General features: G+C 35.3%; 1 protein-coding gene across 2 annotated transcripts in view; it reads left to right on the forward strand.

Moving 5' to 3' along the window:
• slc9a7 (solute carrier family 9 member 7) overlaps nucleotides 1-26,794 on the forward strand; it is a 46,973-nt gene that overhangs the window by 2,378 nt on the left and 17,801 nt on the right. Inside the window, exons 2-13 of one of the 2 annotated variants that reach the window (XM_051111576.1) lie at nucleotides 4,670-4,872; nucleotides 5,676-5,753; nucleotides 9,362-9,438; nucleotides 10,370-10,482; nucleotides 10,654-10,759; nucleotides 11,398-11,539; nucleotides 12,968-13,073; nucleotides 13,467-13,555; nucleotides 14,182-14,295; nucleotides 16,854-16,965; nucleotides 17,405-17,558; nucleotides 23,693-23,752. In XM_051111576.1, the coding sequence (XP_050967533.1) occupies nucleotides 4,670-4,872; nucleotides 5,676-5,753; nucleotides 9,362-9,438; nucleotides 10,370-10,482; nucleotides 10,654-10,759; nucleotides 11,398-11,539; nucleotides 12,968-13,073; nucleotides 13,467-13,555; nucleotides 14,182-14,295; nucleotides 16,854-16,965; nucleotides 17,405-17,558; nucleotides 23,693-23,752 (1,354 nt within the window). The remainder of the gene's footprint in view (nucleotides 1-4,669; nucleotides 4,873-5,675; nucleotides 5,754-9,361; nucleotides 9,439-10,369; nucleotides 10,483-10,653; nucleotides 10,760-11,397; nucleotides 11,540-12,967; nucleotides 13,074-13,466; nucleotides 13,556-14,181; nucleotides 14,296-16,853; nucleotides 16,966-17,404; nucleotides 17,559-23,692; nucleotides 23,753-26,794) is intronic. The other variant, XM_051111577.1, reaches the window with a different exon arrangement.

Consider the following 26,794-nt stretch of genomic DNA (forward strand, 5'->3'; position numbering starts at 1 on the left):
TGATGGTTTAGATGCTTTGTTGTGCTGTTTAGTTTTACATCTTTGCAGAAAATATTGACTTTCGTTAATATGATTGACATCACTATGTTTATGAAAAATCTAAATTAATTGTTGACCCTGGGTTCTGTTTTTGGACTGAACACACATCTGTCTGACATACTGAACAACAGGTATGGTGTTATGTCTACTTGGCAATCTTGGTGAAGAACCACATTTAGCAAGTTTTTCATGCTATCAAATAACAGAGTTACAACAGGTCACAAAAAGTTTTGGGGACTTCCAATTAATTTGGTGGTACAGTTACAGTGGAACTGAATAGGGGATTTTATATTGAATATCACAGTGTTTGGTGCTCTGTGTGAAGTTTAAACAGATGTAAAAGTGCAGAACATGCACTACCATTTAGCAGTTTGAAGTCAGATTATTTTAAAATAAATTAATACTTTAATTCAGCAGGGACACATTAAATTCATATTATGACAGTGAAGACACTTATAATGTTACTAACGATTTATATTAAGTTAATGTTGCTTTTTTACTCAAATCATGATTTCCTCAAAAATCTTAAACAGCACAATTGTTTTCAACATTGATAATAAATTGCATATTAGAATGATTCTGAAGGATTTCTGAAGGTGAAACTGAAGACTGGAGTACTGATGCTGAAAATTCAGCTTTGCATCACAGGAATAAATTACATTTGAACAATATTAAAAAATACTTAACAGTACTACTAGCTCTATTGTATTTCTTATCAAATAAATAACTACAGTCTTGGTGAGCGTAAGAAACCTTTAATTTAAAAGCAATAAAAAATCTCACCAGATCCAAATGTTTAAATGGTAGTGTACAGTTTTAAAAATTTAAACTGAATCGTTTCAGGCAGTACATGTATTTCAAAGCTATTCTGTTTGTACTACAGAGTATTTTAGCAGGAAAATGCTTTTAAATCCCCTGTTTCTGAATTATATATATATTTTTTTGTTATTACACGTTATTACTTTTGACAGCCTGGCCCAAATCATGTTTTAAACTGATTTTGTATAACTGTTTAACCTGATTTTAAACTGGTCTGTCTCTTTCCACACCCTCAAAAGGGATCTTTAATATTCCTATCCATCAAATGCTCTGTCAGAGCTTTCTCTAGTGTGTAATTAGCTTTGATAGTATGCACTTCCTTCCTATTAATCTGGCCTATTCTACTGCTTTTAGGATGAATCCCACACTATCACAAGGCAGATTAGACTTCAGCTGTTGCACTGAACCAGGTTGGCTCAAGGTAGTGTTTTTTCCATGTTAAATCAAGGACAGAACAGAGATGCCTGCTCACTGGCTGGACAGATGGTTATGTTACAGTTGTCTCTACTTGGGTGTGTTTGGTTTTCTTTCTGTCTGTATTTCCAACAGCATTCTTATCGGGCTGTCAGGGGCTTTCTGCTCTCCTACCCCTCCTGGAGAACAAGAGACGCTCCATGTAAAGTGTTGTAGTTGTGTTTCGCTTTGGTGTGCTGTGACGTACTCAACAGTGCAGAGGAAGACAGACACTAAGCTGCATTAGCTATATTCTGATTGGACGGGAAATGTCCGAGGTCACTCATTGTCTTTGCCGGGTTCTAAATGTGATGCTAACCCAATTACTAATGCTCTGCACATGCTCATTTAAGCTTTGCTGCATACTGCATCTGTGTTTGTTGTTTTGTCCTTCAGTTGTTAACTCACTCTTCTGTATGTTGATTTTAGTGCTGGAAGTTGTACTTTGGCTTGTCTACATGCCAGGGGACACTGTAGATTTCGGGATTTGTATGTTGTTACGTCGGCACACACACACTGTATTACCCCTACCCTATGTGCATTCAGACCTCTCCTCTCTAATTCAGTTTTTAAGCCTAACTGCAGACATTAGGCTTGCTGTAACTCTGAAATAGGAAATGCTTTTCTTAAAGGGGTCATCGGATGCAAAGTTCACTTTTACATGTTGTTTGAACATTGTGTGTTGGCAGTGTATGTACACATCTACCCTATAATGATAAAAGTCCATGCAGTGTTTTTTAATTAATTTGTAAAACTAATATTCCCTTTTTCAAATCGAGCCATTGTCAGATGCCTCTTGCTCCCACGATAGTTGATTGACATGAGCGTCTTACCTCAGACCCGCCCTAAATCAGCTGTGACAGTAAGACCTTCATTGTTTCGATGCCAGAGCAGGGATGTAAGTTAGACAAGAATATCTCCGGTGTTGTGTTGCTGGATGTAATAATGAACATAGTGGTCGTCATTTACCCCCGACATCTGAGCCGCTGAAGATGCAGTGGATTACATTTGTTTGTGAATGAAATGCGCCTCCCGATCTACATAAATGCGTCTATGTTCACGCAAATCATTCGTGATCCAGCTTCACTTACAGCAGAAGTGAGTATAAGAGTTTTATTTATGAATCTTTGTGATCGCTTTTCCTAATAATGTGCTAGTTAGCAAGTTTAGCGGCTAAATGCGGCTAAAGTAAACAGGCTTGTCACTCCACAAAGAGAAGAGAGGGGCGGGGCAGAGCTCATTAACATTTAAAGCAACCTTGACCAGAGCAGGATGATTTTTGCAGAGCTGATTTTAGCAAGGTAAAAAAGGTGTTATTTACACTATCATTGAGAAATTTTAACCAAAGCATGTTATAGACTTTTCATGAAGACCCTAAAGAATCATATCAGCTTGTGGAAAATGGGCATCTGATGACCCCTTTAAGAAAACATGATTAATAGAACATCTTATACCATTTTTAACTACTTCTTCTCCAGTCACCTTTGAATGCCATGTAATAATTTTCAGAAACAGACACAGTTTTAACCAAAACATTTTTTTCATACTTTTGACAAAATATACAAGAATTATGACAAATAATGTCTGGCACAGAACATGCAAACTCTGCTTTAGCATGGTTTAGCACCGGACATGTGAACTCTTCACCTTGTAAGTGTGTACAGCCAAATAAAGCATTCAGGCAACAGGAAGTGGTGCAGTTCTGACAGAGCAAACATTCAACATTCAACCTTTAGCTTAATTAAACTTTATTACCTAGGTAGCAGCACTTAAAAATGTTCTGGACTAAATAAAAATAAGATTTTGTTCCTTTTATTGTTTAGCAAAGTAATGTTTTTTTTGTATCCTTGAATTGTTTGAGGGGCAGTTACAGTATCTACCAGCAGGGTTAACTGCTAAGATAACAGGTTTATGCTAACCTGCCAAATGTTGGACTCCCTGGCACTGGATCCTTGCTCTGGATTGTGTTTGTTTGCATACAGAATGTTGCAAAGGTTTCTGGATTATAGAATTGGGCACAGATTTGATTCTGCATATCGCTTGCATGTTAATTATTTGCAATTGTGGCCAATTTAATTTTGCTTTGTACCTTTTTGTTGGTTCCTGTTAACTAAATCTGACAAGGTATTAGCTTTGCCAATAAAGGGGAGCACCTTTAAAGGGGAACTATGTGTCTACACCTAAAAGGTGCATATTATTTCCTGTTTCCTAATATGTACTCTTAAAGTACAAATATGAACCTTTTAGGGGTAGATATGATGTAAAGTTATCCCTTTAAAGAATTAGTTCACTTCCAGAATACATTTTTTTTTAGATAAATTACTCACCCCTATGGCATCCAAGATGCTCATGTCTGTCTTTCTTCGGTTGAGAAGATTTAAGGTTTTTAAGGAAAACATTCCAGGATTTTTCTCCATATAGTGGTTTTCAATGGTGGCCAATGGGTTGAAGGTCCAAATTGCAGTTTCACTGCAGCTTCAAAGTGCTCTACACGATCCCAGCTGAGGAATAAGGGTCTTACCTAGCGAAACGATCTGTAATTTTCTAGAAAAATTAAAAATGTATATACTTTTTAACCACAAATGCTCGTCATGCACTAGCTCTGCGATGTGCACATGCATCTTCACCCATTGCGTAATCACACTGGGGAAAAGTCATGCGTTGTTAGTTCTTTATTTGTGTACTTTGGTTCAAAAATGTACGGTAGGGCGAAAAACTCAATCTCATTTTCTCCTCCAACTTCAAAATCACCCAACATCGTTGTTTTACCTTTTTTTGTAAGGAGTGTTTGACTTTCTTTGCACATTCGCTTTGTAAACACTGGGATGGTACTTCTGCTTACATCACACGTGCGTGATTACATAATGTGTGAGGTCAAGAAGGTAAAGTTTTTGCACATTTATAGTGGGAGTATGTGGACTGCACCACATTTAACACATTTGAATATAGAGTCTATTCAGCAGAAATCTGCAGATTTTCCCTATTAAATCAATCCTGGCTAGGCCTAGCATTGATTTTAAAGTAGTGTATTTTACCTGAATTTAGCAGGAGTTTGTGATTATAGTTTTTTTTTGCCTCTGTTCTTGTTTCTGTAACCCATGCTGTGTGTGCTGTTGACTTCCTCTGGCACTTCATTAGTATGGAAATACCCTCCAGCAGATTTGACACAGCAGGCTCTCATCTCTACTCCCTGTCATCACACAGAAACCAATCTGCTCATACTGTGTTTTTAGGGAAAGAAGTGTAATTTCTGTGCCGCAGTAAAAATTGGTTGTTTCCAAACAAGTTTCCTTTTTCACAAACTAATTTGACGTATTGAATGTATATGTGAGTGGTTTATCTTCTGTGTGTCGAACAGGTCTCCTGGTGGGTGTTATTTTGCGGTATGGCATCCCCTCCACCAGTTACCATAATAAAACGCCTCCAAGTTGCACCCTGCAGGAGGGTCCTGTCAGCACGGTGCTCCTCAACGTTAGTGGAAAGTTATTTGAGTACACACTCAAGGGGGAGATCAACCTAAGAGAAATCCACAGTGTGGAGCAGAATGACATGTTGCGCAAGGTACGTCAGCGTCACATCAATATATATTCTGACATTTGGGACTGTCCCATGTTAGTATATTTCCGTTGTCAGCCAGTTGTACGGTGTTCCCCATTTTCTCCACACTCAGCCACCGTAGCGATAACGTTTTGTATTTGGATGTAAAAGTGAACATATGAGTCTAAATCTTCTACCCACATCAGAGCCACTGAGGACGCAGTGGATTAGTTTTGTTTTTTGATGCTAACTCGCCACCAAATAGACAAAAAATGGAAGAGAGGGGCGGGGTCAGCAGTAGCTCATTATCATTTAAACAGACATGCACTGAAACGGCTCGCTGTGAACAGCTGTTTTTGACAAGGTAAAAAGGGTGTTGTTTTACACAACCATTGAGGAATTTTAACCAAAGTATGTTGCAGACATTTCACAAAGACCCTAAAGAATCATACCAACTTGTAAAAATGGGCATCTGATGTCCCCTTTAAGTTTAAGAGAATACAAAAACTCACACAGAATACAGAAGTTGTAAATTATGAATATTCCCGGCTACTGATCTGAGCAGCAGACAGATCAAAACGGAAAATTAATAATTTGAAAGCCTATCATTACGACACATCATCATCATCATCATCCTCCTAATGTTTTTCTAAAGTAAAAAAGAGAAGCCCCAACAATGTCTCACCACAACTTCCTATTTTAATATGAAATTGCAATTTTAAATGTAATTTTTTTTTTTAACAAGATTTATAGCATTTGTTTCAACAATTTACACATTTTGTCAATTATAAACATTTGTTAGTAACAAATTAGTTTTTTTGTTGCAGTTGACCTTTGACCCCGAGGTGTTCTTCAACATTCTGCTACCTCCCATCATATTCCACGCTGGATACAGCCTCAAAAAGGTACGAGTGATATTGTGAACGGCACTTACATTAACTCATGTTAGCTTTCATTTTGCTTGTTTAGCAGAGCGTTCATCTGTGAAGGTGCTTCTTTACATTATGAAACTGAGATATGGTCTAGTCTATTGCAACCTGATCTCTGTTCTCTCACCGTTAAGCTTCAGTGGAATGTTAACTGCAGGAGAGAAGTGCGATTACAGACCAGACACTCACGATCAAAAGAGTCTAAGAGCTGGTCAAACTTCACTTATATCACACTGGCACCTTTTAAATTGAGTTATAGTTAAGTTAATGTGTATTTAACATGGGAAGTCAGGTGCGACCTTTGTGTATAATTTATAAGGCCAGGTTTGGTTTTAGTGTTTACTAGCAATATTGTTCCTCATGACTTGTAATTCAGTGGCTTACTTACAGCTATTTATAAAAGAATTACAGAGCCTTTTGGCAGCAAACAGTATCGCACAAATACAGACACTTACTTAAAATCTTTTGAAGTCATAGTTCATCCAAAAAGAGATATTTTTGTTATGCTGGCCGGGTGTTTGACACCGAAGTACACGATAGTAGAACATATTGAGCACACCGTACTTGTTCTTTATTCGTTTCATTTGCGTCAAATTAGTGTCTACTCTTTCCATGTAATAAGGGCACTCTGCCATTTAAGCTGCACTGCATAATTTTACCAGTTGCCCAGAACAGTATGTAATGTAACAGATAATGTCATGTCCATACATTATTTGCTTAATTGTTAGCCATTTTTGGTTCATTTTACTGCTGTGTTTCTCAGGTGAATATCATGTTTATTACTTCTGGATTCCAGGTATTAATGTGAAGATTCAGATTGTGCTGAGTGAGCATTGAGGCCCTGAGGAAGTGAGAGGAACGGGTTTCTGCCAGCCATGTGTGTTTGACACACAAGGCTACATTGTTTCCTCTCTTTGTACCACATCTGACTTTTTCTGATGAATCTTACAGGATGGAGGAAAAGTGTGCAACTCAGAGATTGTATGAATTTTGGCAGTAATGCAAATTAAATTGTCTACTGCACCAAATTTTCACATTGAGCTGTTGTTTCGAATTGAACATCCCTTAAACAAATAGTTTGCGGAAAAGAGAAAATTGTCATCGTTTTCTCACCTTTAAATTTTTCCAGACATGGATATGACTTCTATGCAGCATAAAAGAAGATATTCTGAGAAATGCCTCCTTTTTTTCTTTTTGTCCATACAGAAGAAGTCAGTGGTAACCAAAACAGTTTGGGAAATAGCATGAGAGTGATTAATGATGACATAATGTTCATTTTTGGCTGAACTATGCCTTTAAAGCCACCACAAAATCTGTGAATCTGCGACCACTGAAAACTCCCCTGAATTTCCCAGAATTGCAATTCCTGTTTTTCATGAAATTCAACAAATCCTTTATATATGACTGGTTTCCCCCTCAAAATCAACACAAAAATGTAGAAAAGCAAATTAGTCAGTTTGTATTAGGATAGATAAACATATCTACACATTGGAATGAAGTTAAGTAACTGTCTGGGTTATGAAGCTTTATAGTATAGATGTCAACTAAAATACATAACTAATTGGCACTTGCATTAGATTTAAGACCATTTACTCTGAGGAACTCCTGTGGAAGTGTTTGTTCTCCGATCCTCTTCTTTACCTTTCTTAGTTTCATTCAGCTCACAGTACTACTGATCTTCTCTTTCGGTATGATAATGGTTTCATTTCCCTAGTATATGCCTTTATAAATGATTTCATATTTGTGTTCTCAAGCTGTTTAACTAGCTTAGGTGGCTGCAGTTTATTTCATATCAAGGTTTCATTTTATAAATTGACTTTATGTATTTGTATCTTAGTGATAACTATCAATTCCCATCTACTCATTGCACAGCCACAGAATGACCACAGTCAGAAAGAGCAGTGCAGGAGTTTATAAGAGCTGCGACAGAAGAAGCCCCTTTGACAGTGGAAGAGAGAGAGGTTTAACATCAAATTATCTTGTAGCTGCTGTGCTTTGTAGCAACACAGTGACTCAGCATATTGTGACTGATGCTCACACAGGAAAAAATGTCTGTCTTGCTCTGTAAACAAGCAAGGATGGAAAGAATAAGAATGACAGTGTGTCAGGCTGAATGTCAAGATGACGACTAATAGTCTTCTGATATTGTAAATCATGCAGAGGAAAGTCAGATTTTTGTATGTATGTACTTAACCATACTTGTTTTTGGAATCGGTACAATTTTTATTGCTTTTTTTTAAAATTGTATTATTATAATAATTATTTTATTATTTTTTTTTACAAAGAAATTAATACTTTCAGTAAGGGCACATTTAATTGACCAGAAGTTTCATATAAATTCTGTTCTGTTAGACTATATTCATCAAAATTTCCTGAAAGAAAATTCTATTACATTTTCGACAAAAATATGATGATAATCAGAAATGTTTCTTGAGCAGCATATGCGAATGATTTCTGGAGGATCATATGACACTGAAGACTGGAGTAATAATGTTGAAAATTCAGTTTTGCCATCACAGAAGTACAGGTCAAAAGTTTACATACACCTTGCAGAATCTGCAAAATGTTAATTATTTTACCACAATACAAAATGCATGTTATATTTAATTTAGTACTGACCTGAATAAGACATTTCACATAAAAGATGTTTACATAGTCCACAAGAGAAAATAATTGTTGAAGTTACAATAATGTCCCTGTTCAAAAGTTACATACAAACATACACTAGATTTTTATTACTGTGTTGTTGCCTGAAAGAGTTAAACAGCCAGCTGTTCTTCAAAAAAATCCTTCAGGTCCCACAAATCCTTCGGTGTTTCAGCATTTTTGTGTATTTGAACCCTTTCCAACACTGACTGTATGATTTTGAAATGCATCTTTTCACAACTGAGGGATTCATATACAACTATTACAGAAGGCTCGAATGCTCACTTATGTTCCAGAAGGAGAAACAATGCATTAAGAGCTGGGGGGTGAAAACTTTTTTGAATTTGAAGATCAGGGTTTAACTTATTTTGTCTTCTGGGAAACATGTAAATATCTTCTGTAGCAAAAAAAAAAAAAAAAAAAAAGATATTTAGGCAAAATAAGAAAATCTTCAATCTGTTCAAAAGTTTTCACCCCTTGCTCTTAATGCATTTTTTTTTTCCCTTCTGGAGCAACAGTGAGCGTTTGAAGGATTTTTCTGAGGAACAGCGGGCTGTTTAACTGCTCAGGACAAAAAGGGGACTCATGAACAGTTATCACTAAACAAAAGTGCTAAATAAAAAATAGCATGCATTTTGTATACGTCTTATTTTGGTAAAATAATTAACATTTTGCAGATTCTGCAAGGTGTATGCAAACTTTTGACCTCAACTATACATTATATTTTAAAGATATTAGTTATGTTGAGCTGTAATAATATTTTACAATTTTCTGTTTTGTTTAATAAAATAAATGCAGCCTTTGCTGATATTTTATTATAGAAAAATACATTCAACAGATGTTGAACTCTTTTCACAGGACAAGGATATTTTTACACCCTTTTTCTGGTTTGACATGCTGTTGACATGAGTTTAACATGCTCTTCTTTGTTCCTCCAGAGACACTTTTTCAGAAATCTAGGATCCATCATAACATATGCTTTCCTGGGTACTGCCATTTCCTGTTTCGTCATTGGGTAAGTCACTAAGGGTCATAAAATTTCCACTGACCGTGGCAATGTTTACAGACAGTGGATTAGACATGACATGCTTTAGAAACTTTCTTTTTGAGATGAAACAGAACTATACTAAGGAGTAATACAGCATGTAAATCTGTACACTTTCTAACCTATACCTAAACTATTACGTTTTTTGTGTGCTAACCAAAAACATGCAAGACCCAAGTTCAGGCATGTAGTGGAATGTATGGCACCAGTAATCCGTCACCATCAGATTCATTTCTTCATTTACTGTTGTTTGAGCTCCACTTTCATGCTTAGTATCTTGAGCATACATTTTGTCCATTCTTAATGCGAAGAGTTTTTTAGTGTTCAAAAAAAAATCAGCATCAAAAATGTTCAAAATCTAAACAGTTTAAAAGAATCAGGTTCATTTGTCACATTAGAAAATGAAAAGTAAAGTTACATTGCATTGTGAGACATTGTACACTCCACATTTTGGAAAATGTAGTTGGATACATGTGTCTTACAAGAAACATTTCAATGCCAAATAGTATGAATAGTATTGTAGTGTGCTATTATAAACAGTTTAACTTTGTTGTGGTCATACAAGCCTTAAAGGGATAGTTCACTTAAAATTATAGTTCTATTATTAATTACTCATGTTGTTCCTAACCCATAAGACCTTAATTCATCTTCAGAACACGAATTAAGATATTTTTAATGAAATCAAAAATATAGACAGCAATGCAACTACCATGTTCTTTCGTGAACGCGCGTTGAAGACTGACACGGAAGAGAAGAAATTGTGTTAATTTGTGTTCCGAAGATGAATGAAAGTCATACGGGTTTGGAACGACATGAGGGTGAGTAATGAATGACAGAATTTTCATTTTACTTATTTATTTCATGTTTTTTTTAAATTAAATAATTTTTTTGTGTTTTTCAGAAACCTCATGTATGGCGTGGTGAAACTGATGCAGGTTATGGGTCAACTCACTGACAAGTTCTACTACACCGACTGCCTCTTCTTTGGCGCCATAATATCTGCCACAGATCCAGGTACATCATCTCTCTTCCTCCATTTTTGGATCTTTGTCTTTTTGTTCCCTTCTCAGTTAAAATAAACCTTTTAATCAAATAGACTAGTAAGTGTTGCAATACCATTGAGGATTTCAATACATTATGTTGCTGATTTGTGTGTGTGTGTGTGTGTGTGTTATTTATTTATAGTCACGGTGCTTGCGATCTTTAATGAGCTCCATGCTGATGGTGACCTCTATGCACTGCTGTTTGGAGAGAGTGTCATGAACGATGCAGTTGCCATAGTCCTTTCATCGTAAGTCGCACTTTCAAACAGTATCACTTTCTTGTTCCCTTTTTGTTGCTGCAAAATAAAGGGTTAAAATCACGTGTTTTGTCTGCAGCAGCTAGCGGGATTTCCCAGGCTGCCAGCACAGAGGGGGTTCTGGGGACATTTTCACTTTAATGCTGAAAAGTAAAAAATAATGATGTTGCAACTCTAGTTGTGTTTCAGAATGGCACTCTGACTCCCCCTTTTGGACACAATGAGCTAGAGCAGATTCGGATTTACTCTTTTAGCACCACTTCCACCAGGGGTCACCAGACCCGGTCCTGGAGGGCCGGTGTCCCTGCAGAGTTTAGCTTCAACCCTAATCAAACACACCTAAACCAGCAAATCACCGTCTTACTAGGTATACATGAAACTTCCAGGAAAGTTGGAGGTAAACTCTGCAGGACACTGGCCCTCCAGGAACAAGTTTGGTGATTCCTGACTTACACAATGCAAAACTGGTGTTTAGACTCATGCATAATGTGCATTGTATTGACAGTGTGTTTACATTATGCTTCAGGTCGGATCAAAAAAGGATTTGTGTGTCAACTGTGTAATCTTTGTTCTGTTTTTTTCATTGGATGCATTTGGTGATTTGGATTGTTTTATCTTTTGGTATGTAGGTCAATTGTGGCGTATCAGCCTGCAGGAGCCAACACACATACATTCGATGCCTCTGCCTTCTTCAAATCGGTGGGCGTTTTCTTGGGCATCTTCAGTGGCTCTTTCGCTATGGGTGCAGTCACTGGTGTAGTCACCGCCCTCATATCCTTTTGCATGTTGTCATGAAATCAGTCTAAATATATTTAGGTTTATGCAAATAAGCTGCAACGATGCGCTTTTGGATTCATTGTTGGTTCTTTTACCTGTTTGCAAATTTAGTAACACTAAACAGTGGCTGATTTATGTGAAAAGTACCTAGTAAATATAGTTTGCATATACACTGCTGCTCCAATGTTTGGGATCAGTAAGATTTTGAATGGCTTTTAAGGATATTTCTTATGCTCATCAAGGCTGCGTTTATTTGATCAAAAATACAGAAAAAAACAGTAATGTTGAAAAAAGTTATTACAATATAAAATAGTGTTTTTTTTATTTTATATACTTTAAAATATAATTTATTCCTGTGCAAAGCAGAATTTTCATCAGCTGTTACTGGTCTTAAGTGTCACATGATCCTTTCAGAAATCAATCTAATATGCTGATTTATTATCAATGTTAAAAACAGTTGTGCTACTTAATGTTTTTGGAACATGTGATACTTTTTCTATGATGCTTTTATCAATAAAAGGTTAAAAAGAACAGCTCACTATTTATTTAAAATATGAAGGTTTTATAACAATATGCACTACTGTTCAACAGTTTGGGGTCAGTAAATTTTTATTCTTTCTTTTGAAAGAAATTAATATGTTTCCAACATTGATAATTCTAATAATAAATCAGCATATTAGAATGATTTCTGAAGGATTATGTGACACTTAAGACTGGAGAAACAGCTGATGAAAATTCAGCGTTGCATCACAGGAATAAATAATATTTTGAAGTATATTAAAAACTAATTTTGCAGTTTGTTTTATTAAATAAATTAAATAAATGCAGTCTTGATGAACATAAGAGACTTCTTTAAAAAAAAAAAAACAAGTCTCAAAGATCCCAAACTTTTGAGCGGTAGTGTACGTGGTTTAAAAGTTTGGTTTCATTAAGAATTCATTTTTAAAAATATTTATATTACTACTTTTTTTTTTTTTTTTTTTTTAATCGAAGTCACAGTAAGAGAATTTATAAACTTACAAAAAATATATATTTCAAATCAAATTTCAACTTTTCTATTCATCAGGGAATGCTAATTCCACAAAAAGGGGGCAGCACAACTGTTTCTGACTTTGATAATATTTCTTGAGAACTAATTCCACATATTAGAATGATTTCTGAAGGGTCATGTGACACCCGATAACTAAAGAAGTGGCTGCTGAAAATAGGTTTTTTAAATTGTTGTGTTTTTAAATTGTTGTTATTGTGTTTTTGGTCAAATAAAGCAAGCCTTGATGAGTATAAAAGACATTATTTTCCCCCCAAAGCATAAAAACCTAAACTTTTGAATGGTAGTGTATATGGTTAGTAATTTGAATCTCTTTTGATTAGGTATCTGATTATTTAATCAGATATGTGGTTGAAATTCTTAACTTTACCCACGTGACAAAATTCACCAAGCTGCACTGTTTCCCTCTGCTGGAGACGGCTCTGTTCTTCCTCATGTCTTGGAGTACTTTTCTACTTGCTGAAGCTTGTGGATTCACAGGTGGGTGTTTGTTTGGGTTAGTAATGAAAGCATAGTGGTTTATCTGTTGGGTAAGCCAGAGGTCAAACTATAATATAATATAATACAGAACTGCAGCTGCTTCCCCTTTAGGAACAGCACAACATTTTCTGCTATAGTTAAATATCAACTTGAAACATAGTTTCCTATTCTGAGGTTCAGAAAATCATCTGTTCAGGTTTAATGTGGTTTATTAGCATGAGAAAATGCCAAATCCTTTGCATACAAATGGAAATAAAATTCAAAAACGTAAAACTTCCTCCATTATGCTGTACCTGGACAGGCCAGGTTGCTGAATGTTGATGTCCTTGCATCCCATCCCCCACATAAATGGAAAAAAGGCACATATGATACTGATATCTTTTACTATTCTAGGTGTTGTCGCTGTGCTGTTTTGTGGAATCACACAGGCTCATTATACCTACAACAATCTGTCAGAGGAGTCAACCAAGCGCACTAAACAGGTAAAATATTTTAGCCTTGTTTCGGGTAAAATGCATGAACAGTTGGATTTTAGCTGCTTTCAGAGCAAAGTGAAATGAACTCTGACAAAGTTAAAAAAGTAAGGTATGTAGAAGAATGCAGCAAGAATGTTTTTTTTTTTTTTTTTTTTTTTTTGGATGGGAGCCCTGCATATTTTACTTCAAAAGATGCTTTGATGCAGGGGGGCCACAAGATCGAGGGATAGTGCTAAGTGAATTCCCAGCACCCCTGTGGTGTCGTCAGAGCAGTGCAATGTGATGAAGTGAGGTGGGGTGTATACACTAATTATGACACCCCTGTGGCACTGGATTTCTCTCCAGGGGTACGGACTCGCTATTATCAAAGCTCCTGCCTATGGAGAGAAGGGTTAGAAGTTATAGTCAAAAGAATTGAAGATATCAGCCTCAGATTTAGATCTAAGGTATGTTACAAAAGCCAGTGTAGAGTATAGAGAGGTGGGGCATTGTATTTCTAGTTCACTTGGGACTTGATTTTGAAACTATGTCATTTTGCTGTTGAGAATGTTGCTCCAACTGTTTTGTTGACCAAATGTTTTGTTGTCGAGTGCATCTGGCTTCATGTGTGGCATGTTTCTTTGCTGTTGCAGTTGTTTGAGGTGCTGCACTTCCTAGCAGAGAACTTCATCTTCTCATACATGGGCCTGGCGCTCTTCACCTTTCAGAAGCACGTCTTCAGCCCCATTTTCATATTTGGAGCCTTTGTATCCTTGTCTTTACATGAGGAGGTGGTAATGTGTAATTACCTAGCATTTAACTCATTTAGATGGTTTGAGTTTGACAGCATTTTAGAGAAGATCTGTACCTGTGAGACAAATAATTTTACGTGCTTAAAAACGTCTAGAAAAGTTAATGGCTGTTTAATCATTTTTGATTTGTCATTTATGACCACTAGGAGGCATTATGTATAGGTTTTAAAGGAGAAATCCACTTCCAGAACATACATTTACAGATAATGTACTCACCCCCTTGTCATCCAAGATGTTCATGTCTTTTTTTCTTCAGCTGTAAAGAAATTGTTTTTTTGAGTTAAACATTTCAGGATTTTTCTCCATGTAATGGACTGGTATGGTGCCCTGATTTTAAACTTCCAAAATGCAGTTTAAATGCAGCTCCAACGATCCCAAATGCGGTTGTAAATGATCCCAGATAAGATCCTTATCTAGCGGAACAATTGGTTATTTTCATCTAAAAAAAAATACAATTTAAATACTTTTTAATCTCAGATGCTCATCTTGTCTTGCTGAACTCTGTGTATTCTGCCTCAATACTCCAATCGTATTTTCTCCCTCAACTTAAAAAATCATTTCAAAATCATCCTACATCACTGCAGAAGTACAGACCCAGTCTTTGCAAAGTGAACATGCAAAGAAGATCAAACACCCTCAACAAAAAAGGTAAAACCGCAATATAGGACGATTTTGAAGTTGAGGGAGAACATGAGATGGGAATTTTTCGAAATACCATAACTGTCATGAACTGGAAAAAAAAAAATGGTTCAGGCAGAGTGAGACAAGACAAGTGTTTCACGTTAACTGGTATTATTAGTATTAAGTATTATTTTTCTGAAAATAAACAATCGTTTCGCTAGATAAGACCCTTCTTCCTTGGCTGGGATCATTTGAAGCCGCATTTAAACTGCATTTTGGAAGTTCAAAATCGGGGCACCATAGCAGTCCATTATATGGAGAAAAATCCTGAAATGTTTCCCTCAAAAAACATAATTTCTTTACGGCTGAAGAAAGAAAGACATGAACATCTTGGATGACAAGGGGGTGAGTACATTATCTGTCAATTGTTGTTCTGGAAGTGAACTTCTCCTTTAAAGCAGTGTTAATTTTAACAACAAATTTTGATTTAGTCTTAGTCTTTTGACTAAAATATTAGTCTATTTAGTTTTAGTCATATTTTAGTCATCTGAATTGTTTCAGTTTTAGTCTACAGTAGATTTAGTTGGCTAAAATCAAATGTTAGTGTAAAGCATTTAAGTATTTCTCTAAAATTTCCAAACTCATTATATAGGTTTAATAGTAAGGTTTTATCATGATAGACAGAGATTTAACTGCTGTTACATGCAACATACCTTTATATTAAAATGAAATGAAACCACTTCTCATAAAGAAACAACAACATGGTCTTCTTTTCAGTTAAATACCAGTGGTTATATAGGCTAATTATGCATTTTTATAACAACTTGTTTACCACATTTTTTCATTCTTTCAGGCATATTTATTTATATAAATAAATATAGAGCTACTAAATTTAGGGCTACTAAAGTGATTTAGTCAAGAACAGTGAGTGTTTTTGCTGTCTTTCTTTTGCTGCTTGATTAACATCAATGCCACAGACATTAGCAACTAAATTAGGCTGCACGGATGCAATGTACTAATACACTTCCGATATTCTCCCAACTGTTTGTTCAGCAAATCAACATCATTTTGCGTATATTTCTCCGTTCATGAAAGAGTATTTGTGTGGTGTGTGAGAGACGCTGCTTTGGTGTATGTGCTCAAGCCGGACCGAATTGAGTTATTTTTTGCGTCATCAAATTTATCGGTATGTCTGCTCTTCTCTTACTCCCAGATATTAAAAGTTTTATAAGACATGCAGCAAATGTATGCTAGCTTATGTCCTGCCAGATAGAACGATACAGCTCAAATATAAGTGTCTAACAACTCGGCAGATTCATTCTGAATGAATCTCTTCCCAAATCTTTCCTCCTTAACATTTTCGTCTCGTTTTTATTCGTTGATGAAAATGTCAACGGATGTTCGTTATAGTTTTTGTTTCGTTATTGTCTCGTTTTTGTTAGTAAAAAAAGTGCACAATCTACAGTATTGTTGAAAAGTTTGAAGTTAATTTTTTTGATGCTTATGCACACCAAGGCTGCATTTATCTGATCAAAAATACAGTTCAAACAGTAATATTGTGAAATATTACTACAATTAAAAAAAGTTTCTATTTAAATATATTTTTAAAATGTATTCATGTGATGGCAAAGCTGAATTTTCAGCAGCTGTCTTTAGTGTCATATGAAAATGGAAAATATTTTTTTTTATTTGCATTAATTGAATAGTAAGTTCAAATGAAATGTGTTTAATTGAAATTAAAAACTTCAGTAAAAAGTCTTTTCTGTCACTTGATTAAATATTAATGCATCCTACCTTAATAAAAAAAACCCTTTTGAGCCTTTTGAGGTATAAATTTCCATTAACTTACTTTGTAATATGAGAAGATTTTTCTTTAACATTTTGACTACTAGATAGCCATCTTTATCGGCCGGGCCTTGAACATCTATCCTCTGTCTTTCCTGATTAACCTGGGCCGAAGACACAAAATAAGGGGAAACTTTCAGCACATGATGATGTTTGCAGGTACGGTGATGAGCACACCCTCCTCTTGAGCTTACATCCTCTTCTCTGATGCTTGCATGACATTTAACTATACACACAATAAAGTAAAATCTAAATTGGTGAAAACAGTTTTGTAGCGTCCTTTAGTGTCAGACTCTTTGATGTGAACTCTCTGTAGATTTCAGCACCCTGCTAAAGCTTATCGAGATCTAAATTAAGAGTGAAATGAGGCATCAGAATCAGAACATCTCTAATAACGGATCTTGATGTGGAGCAGCTCCCTCCAGACCAGCAACACCACCCAGCTAAAAGGGCAGCAAAGTGCAGTGCCCTTAAAACACAACTGATCGAGTGTGATGGCTGTTTGCCTGCTTAAGTGCATTGCCATTCTATTTGTAGCAGGGCTGTCATTCTTACTGAAATCTATTGTGACTGCTGTGTGTGTGTTTGTGCTCTGCAGGGCTGCGAGGGGCAATGGCATTCGCTCTGGCTATCCGTGACACCGCCACATACGCCCGACAGATGATGTTCACCACGACCCTGCTCATTGTGTTCTTCACAGTTTGGGTGTTTGGAGGAGGCACCACGCCAATGCTGTCCTGGCTACATATCAGGTCAGAGTTCAAAAGACTTGATCAGTGTCCTATCTGACCCATTTTTCAAGAGATAGTTCACCCAAAAATTAAAATTCTGCCATTAAGTACTCACTCTCATGTTGTTCTGAACCCATATTACAGTTGAACCACTGATGTCACATGGACTATTTTAACAGTGTTCTTACTACCTTTTTGGCCCTTAAACGTGGTAATTACGTTGCTGTCTAAGCAGGATTTCAGATTTCATCAAAAATATCTTTATTTGTGTTCCGGGTTTGGAACGACACGAAGGTGAGTAATTAATGACAGAATTTTAATTTTTGGGTGAACTATCGCTTTAAGAGTGAGATGGTGTTAGGAACATTTTTCATGCATAGGAAGTTTTAGAATATGTTCGCAGGAACATTTTGGAATTTAGTGTTTAGTCTGTACATTTAACAGGATTTTAACTGTAAAATTAAGTTTCTCATTATATTTAACAAGACTACCTTTAATCAGTTAACAGATTTTTACTTGTAGCATTTTTTGTTTGAATATTAGATGGACTTACACAGACTGTCCAGCAGGTGGCAGAAAAGCTCACCATTAGCATGTTTGTTCATTTTATTAATCAAGCAGATTTTGACAAATGAGGTCAAGTAATTTTCCTTAGCATGACCTCTCACGACCATTTTGGGGTGTCATATAAAGGGTATATAAAAGGCATTAGGTTGAGACTGTGGCTGAATTCGCACATTGGTTGTCTATCAACTGTGTGCTCTTCCCTTTTGGTTTGTTCTGAGGTGAAATGTTCTCAGAAAATAAACCACTCAAAAGCAGATGGGAAAGGAGCTGGGGTTGTTTATGTTGCCAAGAGCCAGTGTTTGTCTGGCCGTCCTCAGCAGGGGCTGGCTGGGACGGCACCATTAATAAGTGCTGCTAGTTTGTCGGAATAAAGAGGATTATTGAGGACCAATGCTGATGGCAGCTGCTGTAGAATGAGATTGAGAAGCTCAGGTTATTATCCGCAAAACTGCTGCGCTCTCAATGAGTTGCAGATATGTGTAGGATGACCACAACGAGGTACATGAAATGAGGGCAGGAATCTAAGCAGTGTTAACAAGTGAATTTCTCTAAATGAGTTGCTTTGGTACAGTAATGCCAACAAATCAGGGCGATATGGGTTTAAATTCTTTTCAAACACCAACAAAATGGCTTTGGGTAATTGAGAGCTGATGCACTGGCCGTATGTAGGCTGACTAGAATTAAGACTGGACAGGAGTAAGAATAGATTGCGTTCATAACTGTAATTGTCTTGAGTCTCCCACTGCTACATAACACTAAGTGCTTAATGGAGGCACTTTCTTTGTTTTGTTTAGCTTGCGCTGCATCCCATGTGTCGTGATCACAATGTACTGATGGTTTTTTTTGCAGATTTTTGCATGTGCAGGAAATGGCTAGCAAGCATAATGGTAACAGATGTAGGACAGATTTAGGAGGAAGGGATAGTTCCACCTAATATTTAAATGATATCATGTACTTGCCTTCATGTTTCATGAGCATGATTAGATAGTTGTTTTTCTTGCATTGGAACCAGTGTTGTCATTGTTAACTAAAACTATTAAGAAATCAACCTATTATCAGCCTAGGCTGCGCTTCCCAAAAGTATTGTAAGCCTAAGTTGATCGTAAAACCATTGTTACCAATAGAGCTACGATCAACTTAGGTTTTAGGATGCTTTTGGGAAACGCTGCCCTGGCCGATATTAAGCACTTTTAAAGTTATCAGTCAATTTCAAAACGGATTTGCCAATTATAAAATAATTTAAAAGCATTTGAAGATTTTGTCAGAGCCTTTGTTATTCTTAAAGGGGTTGTATGATGCGATTTCATGTTTTCCTTTGTCCTTGGAGTGTTACAAGCTGTTCGTGCATATATAAGAGCTGTAAAAATGCGATGATTAAAGTCTCAGACCCAAAGAGATATTTATTATAAAAGTTAAGACTCAGCCACGCCGTTCTAAAATGGCTCATTCAAACATGCTCCCACAAACATGCTCCTACATCACTGTGTGGGAAGATTGTATACGCAAAGAAAGAAGGCGTAACTTTAATTCTCGGTGTAGCATTGTTGTCGCCAACGCCATGTAGTGGAGGCGCTGTGTGTTTCGTTGTGAAAGCAAAACTACTTTGTTTGGCCTTCCAAATGAGTACACAACTAGAAATCAGTGGTTAAGTGATATTTACAACACTATTCCAGAACAGTACAACACAAATATTCAAGTGTGTGCAGTGCTTTTTATGGAGGATTGTTTCCTGAACCTGGGAGAGTAGCCTACAGTGCCGTCTGTGATTGGCTGTTTCTATAAAGTGAGGGAATTTCAACTTTGCAAGGATGTTCTGGCGCTTCTGACTCACAGCCTGTAAGTATGTTTTCATATGTAAAGTATATGCTATTGACTATTCAAACACGAATTTGAGCAGTGTAGAGTAGTGCTTGTTTGTCGTTTCTATGATTAGGAATGCAGAAATGGTTTTATGTTTACGCGGCACAACGCGTAAAAAGGCAGTAGGCAGTGTCCCCGCTGCATGCAACAGATGCCTCATTTATAATGGGTTTTATTGTTTTTGTCTTGTTGCGCTACATGGTACCACAACATTTGGTAAGGGGCGTAACATTTCCATCACACGCTTGAGGTATTAGGCCAATCACAAAGCACTGGATAGCTGGCTAATCAGAGCACACTGCATTTTTCAGAACAATGAGCTTTGTAAAAATCGATGTGTTTCAGAAAGGCAGGGTAGAGAGGAGCAACAATAATGTACAGTATGTGAAAAATAATGTATTTTTTTTAACCTTAAACCACGTAAACAAAATAATGTTCTCTTTACCAACATCATATGACTCCTTTAAGTTTGATATTAATTTTAATTTTTACACTAGGCATATATATATTAGTTCAAAGTATCAGTTATCGGTCTACTCGACCGATTATCGGCCTAGGCTGCATTTCCCAAAAGCATCGTAAATTAAGTTGATCATAGAACCATTGTCACCAATGGAGCTACAATCAACTTAGGTTTACGATGCTTTTGGGAGACAAAGCCCAGGCTGATATTAAGCATTTTTATGGTTATCGGCCAATTTAAAAACCATTTTGCAGATTAAAATAATTTAAAAGCATTTAAAGTTTTTGTCAGAGCCCTTGTTATTCTGAATTTTGACAATTATGTTTTTTTTTTTTTTTTTTTTTTGCACTAGGCATATATATTGGTTCAGAATATTGGCCTACTTGATCTGTAATAAATGTTATCGGTATCGGCCCTGAAAAACACATATCGGTCAACCCCTATTAAGAAACACTTGATGATTGGAAAAAAAAGTTTAAAAAAAATATAAATATGAGATGGTCTGACAATTAACTGAAATAGGTTGAAATACTAATATTGCTAAAACATAACTTAAAAATAAAATAAAATAAAATAATGAATGAATGGATTTCTAGAACTTCAACTTAAAATATAAAACTTAAAATATAAAATAGAAAGTGTATGAAATAACACTGATTGGAACACCTATAGAAGATACTTTAACCAAAGTACATAGTGATAATCAGCAAAAGAAGAAAAGTGTAACATAAAAGTAGACCATATAATCTGCATCTCAAATCCCTATTTGCATTATTGCCAGAACGATTCGGATTGTGTGTTATACCAGTAAACCAAAAAATATTTAAAAAAAAAAGCACAATACCATAATTTTGAAGTGTGGTGGTTTTACATATCACAGTAGAACGATGTACTAAGTCATAATGTAACCTCAAAAAGAAAAGTTGATTTTATCAGAGTTGTGCATTACTGCCCTGTCTAATGAGGGTAAAAGCCTATTAAATTAATAATAAAGCAAGTAAAAAGTCTGTTTATGCATATTAGGTTGCTGCTACCCTGGGCTGTTGATGTTAAGTATGGTTTTGCTTTGCATATGTGTTATTGACAATGAGGCACCAAATATAGATGCGTACAGAAGCTTAAGTTTCGCTGTCCAGCCAACTGTGAAAGTGGAAGTTGTGTAAACAATCAAGCATTGTAAACTGTTCACGCTCCATTTTCAAATCCTTTCATATATATACCATAAAAACTACTGAAGTGCCCAAAACCACAATCATAACATTAACATAAACTCTGCATTTAGTGGTTCAGTGTGTACATCATGATAGCCTTGTTTGTATAAGGCTTCTACAAATTATGGAGTTAGTGATTTGAATGAACTCTTACTTTTCATGTAAATTGCAATCGGACTTACAGGATTCACTGATAATAAAATGAGTGAAAAAAATAAATAAATTCCATATATTTGCAGTGAATATATATATATATATAATATATAATACATATAATATACATTACAGCGTGCAAGTGCACGTGCAATCATATGCAAAGCAGAGAAGCAGGAGTTTCTGTGGTGGTAAAATGTAATGGATGCAGATATTGATCGTTTCCTGTTCCTTTCTGAAGGGCCTTTAATTTACCTTTGTATGCATACAGTGGGGCGATTTGTTCTACAGCTGTATAGTGGAATTAACTTTTAAATAGCATGGTTTGAGTAACAAATTTATGTTGTTAATTTGTAAGAATGTTCAGTTGTTTTGTATTGTCAATTAACATGGTTTTTACTAAGCAGCGCTACACGGATTAAATCATCCTCAATAAATTCCTTAATTTATACAATGCATGTAAGACAATAATAAGACAATACACCGGCAGATCAAAGAGACATTTGGGGTTTCTCTTATTTTAAATTCTGCACAGCAAAAGTAGCAATCCTTTGGTCACATGGTCCATTAGTGTATTAACAGTAGTGATTTTTCTGCCAGCTGTGTTTCCTGAGCATTTAGGGATTCCACCGCTGGCCTTTTGTTGTTCTACTTTTCAACTAAATTTGATGGATGTAATTCTCTCTCATTCTCCGAAGGGTTTCCATTTCCGTGAATGCACTACAGTTGACCCCTAGACTCACTCGCGCTACATTTTTCCATGTTGAGTGAGGGCTGCTCTCCAGTACTCACACATACACACTATTCTTAATTCGACTATGGTTGTCTCCTGCTCTGGGCAACTGCATGCTAATCAATGTGCAATTAAAATAAGCAATCAGATAACTCATTGAAAAAAAAAAAAAAAAGAGAAAAAAAGGCAATGCTACTGTACTTAAGTGAGGATGAGAGAAGAGGCTCATGTTGAGCTCAAAGAAAAAGATGGGGTGCTACTGCTTTTATTTGAGCTGACCAGGTCACCTGAGATTAAAGAGAGGCTTTTGCATAGAAACTGGAATCGATGGTGTACTTTCAGGCATTTGTCAATGCAATGTCGGAGTGCTGGGGGAAAAAAGACTGCATTAGAATGCAAAGCATGGCTACTTTTACATCCACATTTAGTGCTGTTTTTTATAAAGGCATTCATGTGGCCATTGTATTACTTCAGTATTGATTTATTTGAATATTTTGTGTTTTTAAAATATATTTAATTATTTAAAATGTAGTTTTTTAATTAATTGTTTTAATTATTCTTATTTGAATAAACTCCTGTCTGAACATTTTGAAAATCTTGTATGCAGTAATATGACAGTTTTGAAATGGCCTGAGAGTGGTTGGAGGCTGTCTGTTGCTCAAGAACTAAGCCAGATGATTCTCCTCAGCATTGGTTACTGCTGCTTCCTCTGTGTTGGCCAGTTCTGGCTTTTCTAGAACAGTCCCGGGAGGTTCCACTTACTCTATAAACATTGAGCTCAGTGCACAGAGAGCCAATTGAGAGCAGGAATGTGAGGCCTCAAACACACTTTATGTATCAGAAAGGGAACGTCTGTTTTGCATAAGAAGTTTAAATGTCTTTTGACCTACATAATTTGACAACTTCTGTCTCTCCTTGCAAATGCCTGGGAAAAGCATTTAACCATTACATCACTCTTTTGGAAATGCTAAATCCCTCATTTATTTTATTACTTTATGTGTTCTCATGTGTAATTATGTACCAAGAAACGCAAATAGCAATGGATAGACACAAATACCAATTTTTCCAGTCAGAGAAACTTCAGAGTTTGTAGTCTTTTTTTCAGTAGAAGCTGTCAGGATGTTTGACGTTTGCAAGCCTGGTCTCAAGAGTTCTGTGTTGTGCTCAGGGTTGGAGAGACGTCTGCGGCAGAGAAGGAGAGGCTGCATAGACTGTGGAATTACGTCAGGTGATGATGGACTTTACACTCTTGTACAGGTGGTGGTGACCTTACCTGGTAAAATGCACAATGGAAGCAGGCATTAGCGTGGGTGTTTGACACTGTCATGTCTGGGCTTCTGCTTTAATCAAGCACATATCTTTTGATTACATAAGACTCTATTGTACTCCTGTTTCTACAGTATTCCTGCAAAATGTATCTATCCTGTTTTATTTTACAGTGATGCACCAAAATGAAAATTCCAATCTGAATATGATAATTTTAGACATACTGGGCTGAAATATCTATGTAAATATCTAAACAAATGTAGCTTTTTTTTTTTTTATTTACATATTTTAACGTTTTTTTTTAATATAAATGCTGATTTTTGTCAGTGTTCCTGTTATAAATTAGCACTTTCTTTTTTTTTTTTCTTTTTCGGCCTGAAAACAAAAATAGAGGCTGGAATTTTAGTGTAAACATTCTGGAAACATTCTTCAAACATTTCTTCTCTATTTTATTCAGTGCAAATATTCTATTCTATTCTATTCCTGATACTCTTTCTTTCTCTTATATATTTTCCTGCTTATTTTATTTTATTTACCCTTTTTACAAAAAAAAAAGAAAAAAAAAAGAATTATTTATTATTTATTATTTTATAATCCAATAACAGGAACACTGACATTAAATAAAATTAAAGTAAAATTAAGTAATAAAATCAGTAGAACAATATATTATATTAAAAAGAGTAGCAGGAATATAATAGAATAGAATGTAAATTAATAGAATAGAATGTAATTAAATAGAATAGAAATAGAAATAGAACATTTGCATGGAAATTAGTCACTATTTCTATTCGATTCAGTGCAAATGTTCTGTTTTGTTCTATTCTGTTCTATCCCTGTTACTTTTTCTTAATCTAATATGTTGTTTTGCTAATTATTTTATTTTGTTTTATTTTATTTATTTAAAAAGAGTAGCAGGAATAGAATAGAATAGAATGTTTGCACTGAATAGAATATAAATAGAAATAGAACATTTGCACTGAAATTCCAGTCACTATTTCTACTCTATTTAGTGCAGACATTCTATTCTATTCTATTCTATTCTATTCTGTTCTATTCTATTCATGTTACTTTTTCTTAATCTAATATATTGTTTTGCTAATTATTAAAAAAGAGAGTAGCAGGAATAGAATAGAGTAAAATGGAATGGAATAGAATGTTAGCATTGAATAGAATAAAAATAGAATGTTTGCACTGAAATTGCAGTCGCTATTTCTATTTTATTCAGTGCAGTGCAAACATTCTATTCTATTCTAACACTTAAATCAAATATATTAGATTAAAAACAACTAGCAGGAATATAATAGAATCGAGAATATATATATATATATATATATATTTTTTTTTTTTTTTTTTTTTAAAGAATAATAAGAGAAATAGAACATTTGCACTGAAATTCCAATAAATATTTCTATTTCTATTCTATTCAGTGCAAACATTCTATTCTATTCTATTCTATTCTATTCTATTCTATTCTATTCTATTCTAACACTTAAATATATTAGATTAAAAATAGGTAGCAGGAATATAATAGAATCGAATATATTTTTTAAAGAATAATAAGAGAAATAGAACATTTGCACAAAAATTCCAGTAAATATTTCTATTTCTATTCTATTCAGTGCAAACATTCTATTCTATTCTATTCTATTCTATTCTATTCTATTCCATTCTATTCTATTCTAACACTTAAATCAAATATATTAGATTAAAAACAAGTAGCAGGAATATAATGGAATCGAATATATATTTTTTAAAGAATAATAAGAGAAATAGAACATTTGCACTGAAATTCCAGTAAATATTTCTATTTCTATTCTATTCTATTCTATTCTATTCTATTCTAACACTTAAATATATTAGATTAAAAATAGGTAGCAGGAATATAATAAATCGAATATATTTTTTAAAGAATAATAAGAGAAATAGAACATTTGCACTAAAAGTCCAGTAAATATTTCTATTTCTATTCTATTCAGTGCAAACATTTTATTTTATTCTATTCTATTCCATTCTATTCTATTCTAACACTTAAATCAAATATATTAGATTAAAAACAAGTAGCAGGAATATAATAGAATCAAATTTATTTTTTTAAAGAATAGTAAGAGAAATTTGCACTGAAATTCCAGTAAATATTTCTATTTCTATTCTATTCAGTGCAAACATTCTATTCTGTTTTCTATGCTATTGTATTTTATTCTATTCTATTCCTGCTACTCTTTCTTAATCTAATATATTGTTCTACTAATTATTTAATTAATTATTTTGTTGTTTTATTTTTACTTTTTCTAGTCTGTTCCAAATCTTTCACTGCCTCTATTAATCTATTTTACTCCTGCAAAAATCTTTGTCTACTCTGTATAAATCATTACAGCACCCCTTTGTAAGCAGTTAACTTCCTTTGCACACTCAAATGTTTGTTCTCAGTGGTTAGTCTCCATGATGTGCCAGTACATTTCTTCCAGGGCTGTATTTAAAACTGGTGGGAGTCACTTTGAAAGAATGTGAGTGTGTGTGTGTGTGTGTGTGTGTGTGTGCGCGCTTGCTGTCACATTGCTGTTTTCACGTCGGGGTGCTAAAGGAAATCTCTACACAAAGCTCACTGGCAAAGACTCGACACCTTCCTGGCTTAAGACTGCAGATGACTAATACCAAGGCATCAAAAGAAACAAGATTAGTCTCTCGAAATTAATAAGCTTCCTCCTATACCTGCATTCAAAGCAATCTGCTGCCCTTGGCTTGCTTGGTTTCAGCACATCAGCAACCGCACACACAGGTTGACAGCGAGAGCTGCTCAGTCCATCTAACAGGAAGGAAATGTTCACTATTCACCATGCTGACATGCTTTCTACACAAGCGTGTGTATGTATAAACTGTGGTTAGGAGCAAAGCTTCATACTCTTCCTCAATCTTTGCTTTGTTTTTTGGTCATAACTGGCTTCTCTGACCTCCATGTGACCTTTAATGCAGCCCACCCTCCAGCTGCAGACCTCGTCATTACAGT

Source organism: Labeo rohita, chromosome 6, assembly GCF_022985175.1.
Source record: "Labeo rohita strain BAU-BD-2019 chromosome 6, IGBB_LRoh.1.0, whole genome shotgun sequence".
Taxonomy (NCBI): Eukaryota; Metazoa; Chordata; class Actinopteri; order Cypriniformes; family Cyprinidae; genus Labeo; species Labeo rohita.